Below are 13,019 nucleotides of genomic sequence, written 5' to 3' on the forward strand. Positions count from 1 at the left end.
TCTAGTAATCCATTTTGTTTTGCTTTGTTTTGTTTTTCTCTGTAATGCAGAAAGGATAGGTATACATGTAGAGGTTTATACATGCATAGAACTTCTCCTAAACAGTTTAAGAGAATTGATTATATTATGTATGATGACATGAACAGCTACCTTGAAGAAAAAGAGAAATTATGATATCCATTTCTGATTCCTATCATCATGCTGTGAAACCCAGTAATGCTTTTATTCTTTGTTTAGAGTTTAAATAATACAAATTAAATAATACAAAACAAAATACAGTTGAAATTAAATAATACAAAACAAGCTACAACCTGTTTTGTATTATTTAATTTCAACATACATGAAGGTATGGACAGCTATTTTGAAGAGAACGAGAGACAATATGGCAGTCATTGTTGATTTTCCTACTGTCTGGTTTTGAAGGCCTGTATTGCCTTCATCACTTGTTCTGATCAGTTTTATACTATTTTATTTTGTATGAATACATTGTGTGTGAAGATATAGACAACTATTTAGAAGAAAACAAGAGAGATTATGGTAGCCACTATAGATCTCCTGTTGTCTTGCTTTGAAATCTGTGTCACTTACATTGTTTTCTTCAGATCTGCTTTGTTCTGTTTTGTTATGTTTAGTTTTACCTCTTTAAAATTAAAAAAAAAGAATTTGGAGAGTGTTTTTTTTCAATTCTTTATATGTTCTAGATAGAAATCCTATGTCTGGGGAACAATTGGCTGAAATATTTTCCCCAATGTGTGGGTTGTCTTTTCACTCTGTTGGTGATTTTTTTTGATGTGCAAATGCATTTTAATAAGATGGGGTCCCAGTTGTTTATTCTTTGAAATATTTTACATGCAGTTCAAGCTTTATTCATGAGCTCTCTGCCCACACCTATGTCTTCAAGATTTCTACCTACTTTATTTTCCAATAGACTTAGTGTTTCTGTTCTAATATTTAGATCTTTGGTCCCTTTTGAGTTTAGTTTAGTACACCATGATAGGCATGGATCTAGTTTTAGTTTTTGGCATATGGACAGCCAGTTTTTCCAGCACCATTTATTAAAGAGATTATCTTTCTTCCAATGAATATAAGGTAGTTGAGTGTGTTTGAAGTTGTGTCTGCATCTTCTAATCTATCCACAGATCTTCATCTGGTTAGGCAGTACCATGCTGATTTTATTACATTAGCTTTGTAATATAATTTCAAGTCAGAGATTGCAATGCCTCCTGCCTTGCCATTGTTGCCCAGAACTGCTTTTGCCGTTCTAGGCTCCAAATGGTTCCAAATGGATTTTAGAAATGTTTTCTCTAGTTATGCTAATAGTATCTTGATCAGGATTGCATTAAATCTGTATATCAATTTTGGGAGTTGACTATTTTCACTATGTTAGTTCTTCCTATTCATGAACAAGGGATATCTTTCCATTTTCTGATACCCTCTTCAATCTCCTTTTTCAGAGTACTGTAACTTTTGATCTATAGGATCTTTTACTTGTTTTCTTAGGCTGATTCTAAGTATTTAATCTTTTATATAGTGTTGTGGAGGGTATATAGAATTGTGGAGGGCTTTCTCTAATTCTATGAGAGATTGTTGTTTGTATACAGGAATGCTACTGATTTTTGAGTGTTGAGTTTGTATCCAGCTACAGTAGAAATTTGGTTATTAAATCTAGAAGACTTTTGGTTAAATTTTTGGGGTCTCCTTGTAGAGTATCATGTCATTTGCAACCAATGATAATTTAATTTTCCTTTCCTATCTTTATTCCTTTCATAAGTATTGTGAAGGGTATGGTTTCTCTAATTCTATGAGAGCTTGTTGTTTGTGTACAGCAATGGCACTGATTTTTGAGTGTTGCATTTGTACCCAACTACACTACTGCTCTTGGTGACCATGCCTTAGTGCTGTCACCTGTCAAACTGGGATTAAAAATTGTACCCCACTGATAATGCTGTTTAAAAACAAATTAACACATACCAGGCATATAGTAAGTACCTCTCAAATATAAATTATGATTATCCTGCTTTCCCATAACTCCACCTGCGATAGCCATACCATTAGATGCATATATGAAGCTTAAGTCTAACTGCCTATGACTTATTTTCCTGTAATAGACTCAAGCCAAGGAATGAATCTTATTCAACATTACATCTAAGCACCTAATATTATGCTGACATATAGTGACTACTCAAAAGTTACTATTCAAGTGAGTGAATGAATGCATGGCTAATGGACAATTTGAGATGACAGGCATCTCCTTGAGCTGATGGAATGCTTCTTTGTTTTTATTGCAGATAGGTTTTCCTTGGCCCTAAAAATGCATGTGTATGGTTTCCATAGAAGAGAATCTCATGGCCATTTCCACAGCATCCTCCTACCAAAGAAGATGAGTTGCTAATAGTATGCATCAAATTCCCATAGGTCATATGCCCTATTACTGAGTCCCAGTTGGGTCACTGTGTCTTCCCAAGGCCAACCTCACACTGGCCCAATTCTTCTTTAATTCCCTATCCATTGTCTCAATGTGGAGGAAAATATATTCAGAGCCCGCCCTCAGTGGCTCTACCCACTCTCCTTCTTGGTCCTCGGTATAAGCTGCAATAACCAGCCAGGTGATTAAGACGAACAAGGGATGTTAAAATATGCTAGGCAGGGCACAGACTGAGAGAGGGACCAGAGGACCAGCTGCAGGTCTACACAGCACAGAACTACAGGTAACCACATTGGTCCACTGATGGCCTGGTAGGGGCTGGATGCCACTGAGTGTCACTATTGATAACCCTTACATTGGCATCTCTAGCCCCTAAGCATCCTGCACCTTCTCTACCAGTAGAGTGATGATTGTCTGTCATGATAGTAATGGAAGCCAAAGCACACTGTGACCCCATTTTCCACCTATGAGGTTGACAAAGACAAGAATGACAATCTGTTTCAAAGCTTTGGGGGGAAAAATACATTCCCTCATACACTCCTAGAGTGAATGCCAAATGTGTGGGGGAGAACTTGGCAAAGGATGGAAAAATGACATGTATCTATCTTCCTTTGATCCACTGATTCTTCTTCTAGGAATTTACCTCAAAGATATACTGCAAAACACCTAAATTATGTATGCTCAATAGAATTCACTATGGTATTGTTTATACCAGTTGACTATCTTTAATACAAAAATCTGATGTCCAAAATACTCAAAACTCTGAAACTTTTTGCATAGCAACATGACACCACAAATGGAAATTTTCACATTTGAAATCATATGATAAATAACAGCCAAAATGCAGCCACATGAAAAGTATTGTTAAACTATCTGTAGCCTATATGTGAGAAGATGTATATGAAAATAAATTTGCATTTAGATTTACATGTAATTTCTAAGATATTTCATTATGTGTCTGCTATTACAAAATCCATAAAATCTAAAACCCAAAATATTTTTGGTCCCAGGCATTTTGATTAAAGGATACTCATAATAACAAAGTTTAGAAATGATTCAAATATTCATAAATTCTGGTGAACTACCGAACACAGTTACATACAACTATTAAAAGAAATGAAGAGGATCCCTTAACACTAATCCCCATTATGTACAGTTAGGATAAAAAAAATCAAGACAGTTAGTAAAGGTTATGCTATGTTATCTTTTGGGCAACATGGAACAGGATACAGTATGGCATACACATATTTCCTTGCACTTTCAAATATAGAAAACTATAAACTTGCCTGCATATTAGATACATAGCATCACAATAGAATAAATACTATATCAAATGATTTTAACAGTATTTTGACTGTATACTGATATATATTCTAAAAAGTAAACAGCAGCTATAAAATATCAACTCATTCAGTGGTTTTATAGGTAAATATTTATCATAAAGAACACTAATATTATTTATGTTATTATACATAATATATATTATATTACTATAATATATTAATATGTTTATATTAAATAACATTAATGTTATCGTAAATAATAAAGAACATTAATAAATATTAATGTTATTTAGTATAAATAATAAATAAGTTTATAAAAAATAACACTATCATTATTTATTATAAATATATTATATAATAATAAATAAAGCAAATAAGTGATTAGATTACTATTAATAGGAAATAGGTTTTCACCATGAGAGAAAAAAATCAAAGAAGTCAATAACCTTGTACTGTTATATTTGAACTTGAATATCAACATACATTCATTTTTTTCTTTTTAAAAGGTACATATACATTTTAAGTAGGCCGAGGATATAGCTTAGCAGTACAAGCATCTGTCTGGCAAGTGCAAGGTTGTGAGTTTGATTCCCAATATCAAAAATAAAAAAAGTATATGTATACATTTTTAGTTCTCCACACTAAAAAGAATAAACCACTAGAAACTAACAGTCCAATAGCCAACAGTACCCGGGTTGTGGTCTCAGGACCAGAGTTCCTTGGAGAAATGTTAGAGATGTTTTTTTCAGTTAGTTGTTTCCCTTGCTGTGCAGGTACTTCTTAACTTGATGCAGTACCATTTGTTGGTTCTGTTTGGTCTTCCATGTTACAAGACAGAAGAGAGAGAGACAGAGAGAAACAGGAGAGGAGAGGAGAGGAGAGGAGAGGAGAGGAGAGGAGAGGAGAGGAGAGGAGAGGAGAGGAGAGGAAAGAGAGCAGAAGAGAAATTATTGAAGGCATGAAGGGGCTGCTGAAGAGATGCAAGCACCCTCTGGAAGCTTCAGGAAAGAACTGCAAGCCTTATTTGGAATCTGACAGGGGCGGAGCTAAAGGGGCGGGCAGAATGACGTATTGACAGCTGATTGGAAGAACATTTGCGTTGTGCAGAAAGCTGGTGTGTTCCTGAGAAGACCGCAGGGAGACGCTGTCCAGCACCAAAGGGAGGTGCTTTCCAGGAAAAAGCCATCAGGTTCTTGCTATCATTTCCTGTGGTCCTATTCAGAAAGTTTTGCCTGTGTCTATGGCTTCATATGTTTCCCCTATATTTTCTTCAGTTTCAAAGTTCCAGATGTTATATCTGGGTCTCTGATACATTTTGAAATGATTTGCGTACAAGACTGATTTGTAGAATTTTAAATCAGGTATTATGATGCTTTGCGCCTTGCTCTTTTTGCTTAGGATTACTTTGGCTATGCAGGATCTTTGTGTTTCCACATGAATTTTAGGGTTGTTTTTCCTAGTTCTGCGAGGAATGTCATTGGAATTTTTAAAGAACTGCATGGAATCTGTATATAATTTTTGGCAATATGGTCATTTAAATAAAATTAAATCTGTCCACCCATAAACACCCAAGATTTCTCTACTTTCTAGTATCTTCTTCAATTTTTCTCTTCAACGTTCTATAAGTTTCTTTGTAGGGGTCTTTCACCACCTCTGTTAAGTTGATTCCTAGATTTTTTTTTAAAGCTATTGCAAATATAATTGTTTTCCAATTTTCTTTCTCAGATAATTCACTACTGATGTCAAGAAAAGTAACTAATTTTTTAAAATGTTGCTTTTGTATCCTACTGCTTTTCTGAGACTATCAGCTCTAAAAGTCTGTTTTGTGGGGTTTTAGGTTAAGTATAGGACCGTATCACTTGAAAGTAAGAGTGACTTAGCTTCTTTCTTTTCTGTTTGTATCCATTTTATTTCTTTTTCTTGCCTAATTATTCTAGCTAAAAGTCACTGTATTGAATAGGAGTACTAAAAAGTAATATATTGAATAGAATGCTAAGTGATCCTTGTTTTGTTTCTGATTTTAGAAAAAATACATTGTTTTTTTTTTCTAGTAAGAATGATGTTGGCTGTGAGTTTGTGCTATATGTCCTTTACTATATTAAGACATGATTCTTCATAACCTAGTTTCTTCGAAGCTTGTATCACGAAGCAATATTGAATTTTTCTGCATCAATTGAGATGACCATGTGATTTTAATCCTTGATTCTATTTATGTGGTTTCTTAAATTTATTGATTTGTGTATGTTGAACCCTCCTTCATCCCTTGTGTAAAACCAACTTGATCATGGTGTTTGATCCTTTTAATGTGTTGCTGAATTAGGTTTGCAAGTGTTCTATTAAAGACACTTTTCTTCTATGCTCATTAAGGATATGGATCCATGGGGGGGTTGTTTATTGGTTATGTCATTAGTTAGTTTTGCTATAAAGTCTATTTTATTTTTTTAAAAATTTATTGGTATATTTTAGATATTCCATAATAATTATATTCATCACAGGAATGAATTATAATGAATACTTTGATTCCTCTTTTTTCCCAATAGCTTTTTGCTCCTTCAAATCCTCTTCCCCTATTTTCAAAGTTTTGTTTCCATTTTATTCTTTTTAAATATTGTTTCCTTTTCCCTTCCTTCCTCTTTCCCTTCTTCTTCCCTAGTTCTTCTTTACTTTTTAATCATTTCTCCCCATTTCACAGTATCTGTTTTACATTTTAGCCCTTATTTACTCTTTAAATTTCTCACACCAAGGAGACAATGCAATAAAGTCAGTTCTATTTTTAAAGGTCAGCATAATTGTCTTCCAAGAAGAAAGGTGGACTAGAAGTACCACTTGTAGACCTGAGTCTCATTTTCTTTCCTCTTTTACAGCTTCCCAGGAAAGAAAGTTAGTTTCTTGTAGCAATGACCATCATTTTCAGTGTTTTTTTTTTTAAAGAGAAGAAAATACAAAAATGCTCTTTTGATTTCCTTTCATCCTGCAATCCTTGATAAGGTCATTTGAAAATCTTGACACCCTCCTTTTGACCTGACCTAGAGAGGCAAAGATAAAACTCCTAGCTAGGGTCAAAAGGATAAGGCAGCAGGACTTCTCTGTTTTTCAAACACCAAAAATTTGTTTAATGAGTTTCCAGTCACAATGGAAACTTATTCTCCTGTATGAGGCTCAGGGTCCATACTGGCCTCCATCCAGGTTGGAACTTCAGTACAGTTATCAAGTCTGCAGCCATTGAAAAGAAAACTGCCGTCCTCTGTGAAGTTGGGGAAAGAGACAGTAGCAGGATAGCAGAAGTCGAGTTCAGGCTAATGTAAGGCAAAGGAATGAGCATAATGGCCTGGCAAGGTCTCACCCACCTAAAGGCACTCTCTCATTTCTGGGGTCCAGGCATCCCTCTCAGCATCCAGAGCACCAACCTTGACCTCTGCTCTTCCCTTCCCATCTCTGCTGTCCAGTCTATCTTGAAGGGTGTTCAACTCTTTAATGACTCTCAAACCCTGCACCTCTCTCATGTCATCAATCTTCTACTTTATTATGATTCCCATTGCTCCTCTCTTGCCTCCGTTCATCGCCACCTCCATTCATTTCCCCATCTTGCAGCTAAAAACAAAATTTGCTTTCAACTCTTCACTAAAAGATCTCCAACTTTCACTATACCACTATTCTTTACCAAAATAGCTTGAGCATATGGCCTAAAATTCATAGCACAGCTGATAAGCCCTTCCAGATCTGGTCTCTGTTCCTTCCTCTATATTACTCTTAATCTGCTCTTGCTGTCTGTCTGTCTGTACCCTTCTTTCCACATTATCATTGTACACAGTTCTCCTGCCACACTGAACTACTTACAGTGCTAAAAATATATACTATCTCTTGCCACAGGACCTTGGCATGTACTATCTTTGTGACCCACCTAGTCCCCTATATCCTTTAGGTTTGTTGCTTCCATCTTCCATGTGCAAAGCACCACCTCTAATGAGTCATTCATCACTGCTCTTGCCTTTACCTACCTCCATTTCCATCCATACTGCTATGAGATGCTGTTTGTGTCTCCCTTTGTGCTTATATCTATCTTCATAGCACTGAATCATGGCTTCCTGTCCTCCATCTCCCTCATCAGGCTATAAGCTCTTGTAATTGTAGGGCTGTATCAGTTTCTTTCCATCACTGCATTCCCACTAACTGATGTGGAGCATAAGCACTGCTCAGTCTTCTTGTTAAATGAATGAGTGGATGAATTCACATTTGCAACTTCAACAGTGAACAGAGTATTGACTCTTCCAATGTCTGCCTGAACTGAGAATGGGCTAACATGTGTTACTTTTAATAATCATGATGCTGCCGCCCCCTAACAGCTGCATGCTGGAATTCAGCCTGTCCTCCCATTCCACACTTACCTGGGTGAATCAGACAGGAGTCACACTCGTTCTCCTCATTCCTGCAGCAAGGGATGGTGTAACCCACGACTTCTTTCTTGCCAGGGCAGACACATTCAATCTGATCATATTCACAACACTCCCGACACATGATGTTCCACTCGGCTCCAGGGCAGGCTTCATTAATGACTGTGTATTCTGCAATGGAAAGCCGGCAGGTGAGGACAGGTCCTGGTTGGAGAGATAAGTCCTGAAAATCCTTCACTGTTAGAGATCAACCTTGCCCTACAAATGTGTTGCCCTACCTGAGAGAGAAGAACCATGGGAATTCTTCAGAGTACTATGCTTCCAAAGTGGGGTGGCCTACCCCACAAGGTATTTAAAAACCATCCATTGGATCACAGATGAAATATGTCATAGCTGCTATGTGCCTTATTTTAACCTTCAAAGAGTCATGTATTTTCTAGGCTGGGGATCTAGCTTACCAGAGACTCTGGGTTTGAGGTCCAACATTGCCAAACTAAATAAATATGTTTCAGCAATACGAATCTAGGTGGATTTGCAGTAGTGCATGTACATAATTAGTAAACAAATCCAAATCTTTAGGTTCCACATTCAGTTCATCTCTCTATCTCTATCTCATCTCTATACCTCTGTCTTTTTTTCTCTGACTCCTAGTACTGAAGATTAAAACCAGGACCCCATGCATGCCAGACAAGTACTCTACCACTGAGCTACATCAACAGATCTCATTTCTATGGTTTCTATTTTTGTTGTGATCTGGTTCACTAATTATAATTGTTTAGACTGTACACTGCAGACCTATGCAGTGCAACCTAATCTTGGGGGTCATCAAAAAACTTTGGAGACCACTCTCTAGTCAAAGCTATTCTAGTACAAGACTGATCACTAAGTGGAGAACAAGCTACTGCTTCTCAATTGGATCCTCAAGTTTGCAGCATGACATTTTCAGAGTATTTTTAAACGTAAAACCAACACAAAAGACAAAAAGTATCTTAATTAGTATGTTGGGAGAATTTCAATGTTGTTCAAGGGTGAACTCATTAGCCCAACTTTATTCAGTCCCCAAATATAATCAAGAGTTCTTTCCCATGAAGACAAACTGTCCCTCTCTAAGAACTTCTTCCTTTCATATATACCTTAAGTAAAAAGAACACCATATGGTAAAGTATGTAAGAGGAATTAGTCAGAGGCTACTTACGCAGAGGAACTCAGACTGAGAGACAGACCTACTAGTTTTGCATACTTCTTATGTTTTTCTCATTCTCTAGTTTTGAAAACCTTGCACAAAATGATGGCTAACATAGAAATGGGTCAGATATTTGAGAAAGTCTGGGCAAGGTCCCATGAAGCCTTCCCTAAAAACTCCAGGCAAGCATTCCTGACATGCTTCATTGGCCCACTGAATCCAATTCCAGCATGTGTGGTACCTTCTTAACCTTTGACTTTCATAGTGAAGCTATATTTTTTTCCCCTGCATTTGGAAATCTGACACAGGGTTTATTTTCATGTGCTGAATTGAGCCATTTGAATAACTATCACCACTAATTCTTCACATAGGTCCATTGGCACATTCTAATATCATGGAAAAGAGCCATTTTCATAGTCATAATAGTTTCTTAAATTTGATACATTAAGTTTTATGAAAATGTTACTTTCTTTTATCCTTTTGTAGAACTATTGGGTACCAGTAAAGATACAAACATGGGCATTAGATTGGTATAGATCATCAGAACATGGTCACTATGGCAGGTTTTGCTTTCCCTCTGCTGTATAAGCTCCTTTCAGAAGGCTTCAGCTGACCTTCCCGGGCCTTTGTTGGTAACTGATGAAGGAACTGACTTCTAAAATCTAGATGAAAGCTGAATGAATACAATTTAGGGAAAGCAGGATAACACACGGGCTAATCTCTGTGATCTTGGATTTGGCAATGAGCCTTTAGTCGAGATACCAAAAGCATACACAACAAGAGAAAAATAAATTGGACTTCATCAAAATTAAAAACATTTTTTTCATCAAAGGATGTTATCAAGAGAGCAAATAATCCATAAAATGGAAGAAAATATCAAGTATTTCACAAGAGTTAAACATCCCAGAATGTATTCTTAAAACTCCTACAGCTTGACACAAAGAGATAAGCCAATTTAAAAATGGGCAAAAGAGTTGATGGGGGGCTTGGAATTTAGCTCAGTAGCATAAGCGCCATGAGTTCGATCCCCAGTACCGAAAGAGAGAGAGAGACAGAGACAGAGACAGAGACAGAGACAGAGAGAGAGTTGAATGGATATTTCTCCAAAACAAACAAACATACAAATGGTCAAAAGATATGCAATATCATCTATGAAAAGCAATGAAAACCACAATAAGATACCACTCATTGGATGGCTAACATCCAAGCCAAAAAATACAATAAAAAATAAAAAAGGAAAACAAGTGTTGGCAAAGATATAGACAAATGGGAACATTTCTAGGTTGCTGATAAGAAAGCAAAGTCATGTATCTGCCTTGGAAAATTGCTTGGCAGTTTCCCTAAAAGCTAAACATGCAATTAGTACATGACCCAGCTGCTCTGGGTCTTGATATACCCCTTTGAAAAACTGAAACCAGGACTCAAAGATATGCTTACATCAGTGATCACTCGTAACAGTCAATGGTGAAAACAACCCAAGTGTCCTGTAAGAGACTGATAAACAAAATGAGTGGTGTATAGAGTAGAATATTTTTCAGCCGTTAAAAGGAGCAAAGTGTTGAAACATGAGAGAACATAGAGGAACTTCGAAAACATTAGGCAGAAAGACATACACTGAAGAACAAATGCTGTCTGATTCTACTCACATGGAATATCTACAGTAGGCAAATTCAAAGAGATGGAGACTCAGCAGATTAGAGTACCAAAAGCTGGGGGATGGGTGAAAGAGATATAATCGCTTAATGGATACAGACTTTGTATGGGATGATAGAAAAGATTTGGAAATAGTGATGTGATGATTGCACAACAAGTTGAATGCAATTAATACTACTGAATTGTACATAAAATGGATGAAATGAGAAATTTTACATACACACATAATTTTTATTGTTTGTTTGTAACAAAATCTTGCTATTTAGTTCAGGCTGAGCTCAACATGTAGTCCAGGCTGGCTTCAAACTCACAGCTGTCCATCTGCCTCAACCACCTGAGTACTGGTGTTACAGGCATGTGCCACCACACTCAGCTCACACATACCATTTTTTACTGTTACAAAGGTGGGGTGAGGAAATGCAAGAAGTGGTTAAAGGCTCAAGCACTGAAATCAAAACAACATTTGGAACCCGAACCTTGCTAACTTCTGGGAGCATGTTGTTGACTACTATTTTACTTTCTCAGACTCAGTTTATCATCCAGAAAATAAGTAGTTTCTCTAACTATTGTTGAAAGGACTGGATAAGATAATGTTTATAAAAACTTGAGCATAGTGCCTGGCATACAATAAGCATTCAATAACCAATAGTTTAAAAAGAAAAACAGTACAGGACATCCATACTTCTTAAAGCATGCATTACATTGGTTTCTTATTTAAAATATTCAGATTGCCTCCCACTGCATTGGGAATAAACTTTAAATGGGTTACAGGACCTTAGGGAGCCCGCTCCATCCTTATCCCTCCAACTTTTTTTTGGCCACTCTTTTCCACCTTCTGTCAGTTTCTCAAAACCAGAAAACTCTTGCCCACTGAAAGGCCTCTACACTTGCTTTAGCTATGGCTTCTGTCTCACCATTCAGATTCAGTATAATATGACACCTGCCCAGAAAGGACTTTACTGACTTTCTCATCTGAAACGCACTCCCCACACTCCTGGCCATGGTCTCTCCTTTATTACTATCCTGTTTACTGTCTTTCAACTCTTATCACAGTTTGTAATTGATGGTGAATCTTGATTAGCAGCAAGATTGGCTCAAGAGCCATCTGCAGGATTAGTAAAGCAACTCTAGTGTTTAGGGGTACAAGAGGTGTGATCTTGGGAACTGTGTCTTGTCCTTGGACCCTTTTTCCCTGGAGGTCTTCCCATAGGTTGTGTTTCTCAGCTACCATAAGGGAACCACTTTGCCTCATCATCCCCTTCTACCATGATGTTTCTGCCTCAGAGTCAACCTAGCATGGACTGGACCTTCTGAAACCATAAGTCAAATTAAACCTCTATTCCTTTCAGTTACAGATGTCAGGCATTTTGGCCATGTAGCAGGAAAGTTGACCAATACAATGATTATTTTCTATTTTTATTTAGAATTGGTCTTCTATATCTGCAGGTTCTGCACCCACAGAGTCAGTTAATTTCAGGTCAAAAATACTTTTTTTTCACAAAATTGTGCCCATACTAAACACAAATAGATTTTTTGCTTATCATCACTTCCAATTAATTTAACAACTGACTATGTGGTATTTATATTGTATTAATTATAAGCAATTTAAAGATGACTTGAAGTATATGTGAACATGTACACAAGTTATATGCAAATATTGGAACACTTTATAATAGGGATTGTATATAAGCAAATTTTCATATTCTCAGGGAGTCCTGGAACCAATTCCCCATGAATACTGATAGAAGGCTGTGCTTGCTTATTATTTGTCTCTCTTAAATGAATGTAAGTCAGTAAGAACTGTAGCCAACTTATTCATTGCTGCCATAGCAGGGCTTGGTATAAGAGGTGCTAAATAATTTGTCGAATGAATTTGAACTTGACCCTAAAGCTGCCTTCCCTCAACAGTCAAAGATTTCCTCTATTTGGTCCAGCTTGGAGCTATGAGCCAGGAAAATTGGATTTGTCCCTAATTCATTTGTATCAGTGCTAGGATACTTTCGTTCCTATAAGGAACTATAAGCCCAGATCCCTGGTCTGGGAGTATATTTTTCACTTCAGATACAGCCTAATACAGTCATATA

The 13,019-nt window shown here is 36.7% G+C and overlaps 1 protein-coding gene across 5 annotated transcripts in view; it reads right to left on the reverse strand.

Moving 5' to 3' along the window:
- The window catches only part of Pamr1 (peptidase domain containing associated with muscle regeneration 1), a 178,031-nt gene that overhangs the window by 56,798 nt on the left and 108,214 nt on the right, over positions 1-13,019 (reverse strand). For all 5 annotated transcript variants that reach the window (XM_063227778.1, XM_063227777.1, XM_063227776.1 and 2 more), the window contains one exon: positions 8,094-8,270. In XM_063227778.1, coding sequence (XP_063083848.1) covers positions 8,094-8,223 — 130 coding nt within the window. In that variant the 5' untranslated portion in view covers positions 8,224-8,270. The remainder of the gene's footprint in view (positions 1-8,093; positions 8,271-13,019) is intronic.

Source organism: Cavia porcellus, unplaced genomic scaffold (assembly GCF_034190915.1).
Source record: "Cavia porcellus strain 051 isolate PalLab524CR breed Dunkin Hartley unplaced genomic scaffold, mCavPor4.1 scaffold_17, whole genome shotgun sequence".
Classification (NCBI taxonomy): domain Eukaryota; kingdom Metazoa; phylum Chordata; class Mammalia; order Rodentia; family Caviidae; genus Cavia; species Cavia porcellus.